At 45.2% G+C, this 2,107-nt stretch overlaps 2 protein-coding genes across 2 annotated transcripts in view; one reads left to right on the top strand and one right to left on the bottom strand.

Moving 5' to 3' along the window:
• The first annotated feature begins 21 nt into the window (after nucleotides 1-21).
• On the top strand, nucleotides 22-2,085 carry LOC119591114 (epidermal growth factor receptor-like). Its single transcript, XM_037939829.1, has 3 exons — nucleotides 22-205; nucleotides 719-919; nucleotides 1,060-2,085. Exons 1-3 carry the CDS (start codon nucleotides 22-24, stop codon nucleotides 1,482-1,484), a joined length of 810 nt encoding a protein of 269 aa, XP_037795757.1. The 3' UTR covers nucleotides 1,485-2,085.
• The window catches only part of LOC119591113, a 17,004-nt gene continuing 16,679 nt past the window's right edge, over nucleotides 1,783-2,107 (bottom strand). The window contains exon 6 of the mRNA XM_037939828.1: nucleotides 1,783-2,058. Within this exon, the coding sequence (XP_037795756.1) occupies nucleotides 1,783-2,058 (276 nt within the window). The remainder of the gene's footprint in view (nucleotides 2,059-2,107) is intronic.

The following is a 2,107-nucleotide window of genomic DNA, read 5'->3' as shown; positions in this document are numbered from 1 at the left end:
ACAACCCCCGTGAAGAAAACGATGGGCGGCTACAGCACCGGCGCAGGCGCGGAATACATGTCCGACCGGGCTGAGTCGCAGAACAGCCACAACCTCCAGCGGAAAAGGAAGTACGCGCACCTAGAGGCAGGAGCCGCCGGGTCTCCTGGGCAGAGGCCGCGTGGAGACTCCTCACGTCGCGGTACTGCACGGATCCCCTCAAAATGTTAGGTAAAGGTGTGTCTCTCGTGCATCTTAGCACCAAATGCTTTTCTCGTCTCACTTGCGAGTTTTGTTTTCTGTTTTGTTTGCACCAGCACCAATGCATTATGCACGTTCTCACAAGAATACCACCAGTCTTAAACCTGTGTATTTTTAATGAGTATTCTCAGCTGTAGTTCTAGAGTAGTTAATTGTCACACTGATATGTCAATCCTTTGCACGTTTTGCTTATAAGAAATTCATATTTTTCTGAGAAAGCTTATACAATACATATTAGTTCTTGTACTCTTATTTTCTCATATTTGTTTGCACTTATCAAGTGACTCACCAAAGCTTGTCTATGATTTTCTTGCACTTTTCTCTCATCTTTTAATATCAAACATCAGTTTATTAATACCAGTAAAGCAGCCTCACTTGCTCACTTGTCTACATAATGTTTTCACAGCTCAAACCCTAACAGAGAAGTCTTCATGTTATCTTAAAAAGAGTCGTCTAAATGTCCACCTGCCTTCCGCAGATGCAGATGTAGGTGATGACGAGTGCTTCAATGGCCACGGCTCGCCTCCTTCTGCGCCTAGCTATGGCTGGGTGGGAGACCTCAGGCTGGACTTGCCCGTGGATGAGGATGATTATCTCATGCCTTCAACACAGCCATCGGGCTTAGCTACTGTGGGTCCATCTCACCAACACTATATGGATCTCATGGCAGATAATCCAGGTGAGAATTTTGTGATTTTTTATTTCTAGGATAAAAAGTTGATTTTCTAAAGGATTTTGCAAAATATAGAGATCGGTCATTTGAAAATGGGTTTTCATTGTAGTTGAAGGAGTGTTTATATCTTTCATTTGTTTTCCCAGATGGACGTCGAAACGATCACCTGCGTGCATACAAAGATCCCAACGCCACAGCCGGGCAGTGGGTCGGAATGGACAACCCGGTTGTTCATCACATGATGAACAACCGGGCCCAGATGCATGCAGGGCGACGCATCCACCCACAACAGACAGTTGGGGTACCGGTGTTAGAGCCTGGCCGACTCAGCAGTTACGGAGGGAGCAGCGGCCATAGCAGTGTCAGTAGCAACGGAGGCCCTCAGCAACACCAGCATCACCATCCTCACCCACCAGAAATGGCTCACGAGTATTACAACGAAATCTCGTCCCACACACCTCACACACTTGGCCACGCAGTGAAACAACCGTCTGAGTGCTTGGTGGTCTCTGAAGTGTTTGCCTTCTTCCCTTCCATTCTGAGAACCGTGTTTTTTAAACTGTGTTTATAGTCTTAAATCTCTGTGGACGGAAGATGGTTGTTTCGTGTTCAAATGTGTCTTTCCCTGGAACTTATGTTGGACCTCTGATTGAGCTGAAAGGACATGGCGAACCAAGGAGTTGTGATGTACAATAATGTGTTGTGATGTATTTTATAGGCGTGAGATCGAAGGAGACAAAGGCAGACAGGGAGCCACAAGCCAAAGTAGAGATGGCGATCAGTGCTATGGAATGTAGTGTGACCAAGGGACCACAAGGTGGCAAGAGCAAAGTGCATTATATTCCATATACTGTTCTTTTAAAACATTTTTAACTTGTGATATGTGAGGATGCAAGTTTCTGTGTACATGGATTTAAGTGGACTGCAAGATTTGAGCAACAGCTAAAGTCTATGGCCATTTTGTGAAAGTGAATGCTACTCGTGTGGACAGACAAGACTGAGGGAAAAAGTCTGTCAGCAAGAACTCTTGCAGAGTTCATCTTATACTGGGATTTTAATATGGTTTTATGTATTTGACCATTTTGCATTGTTCCAATAGTACTGGTGTATAACCTGTGGACCAACCAGCCCATGGAAGCTTGTAACTATTGATGATATTGACAGTTAGACACCTATCGGGGGTTCCGCCCTGGA

The sequence above is a fragment of the Penaeus monodon genome, chromosome 28 (genome assembly GCF_015228065.2).
Source record: "Penaeus monodon isolate SGIC_2016 chromosome 28, NSTDA_Pmon_1, whole genome shotgun sequence".
Lineage (NCBI taxonomy): Eukaryota > Metazoa > Arthropoda > Malacostraca > Decapoda > Penaeidae > Penaeus > Penaeus monodon.
Note: the sequence above shows the minus strand (reverse complement) of the source record. Positions and strands in the feature narration are given on the sequence as shown.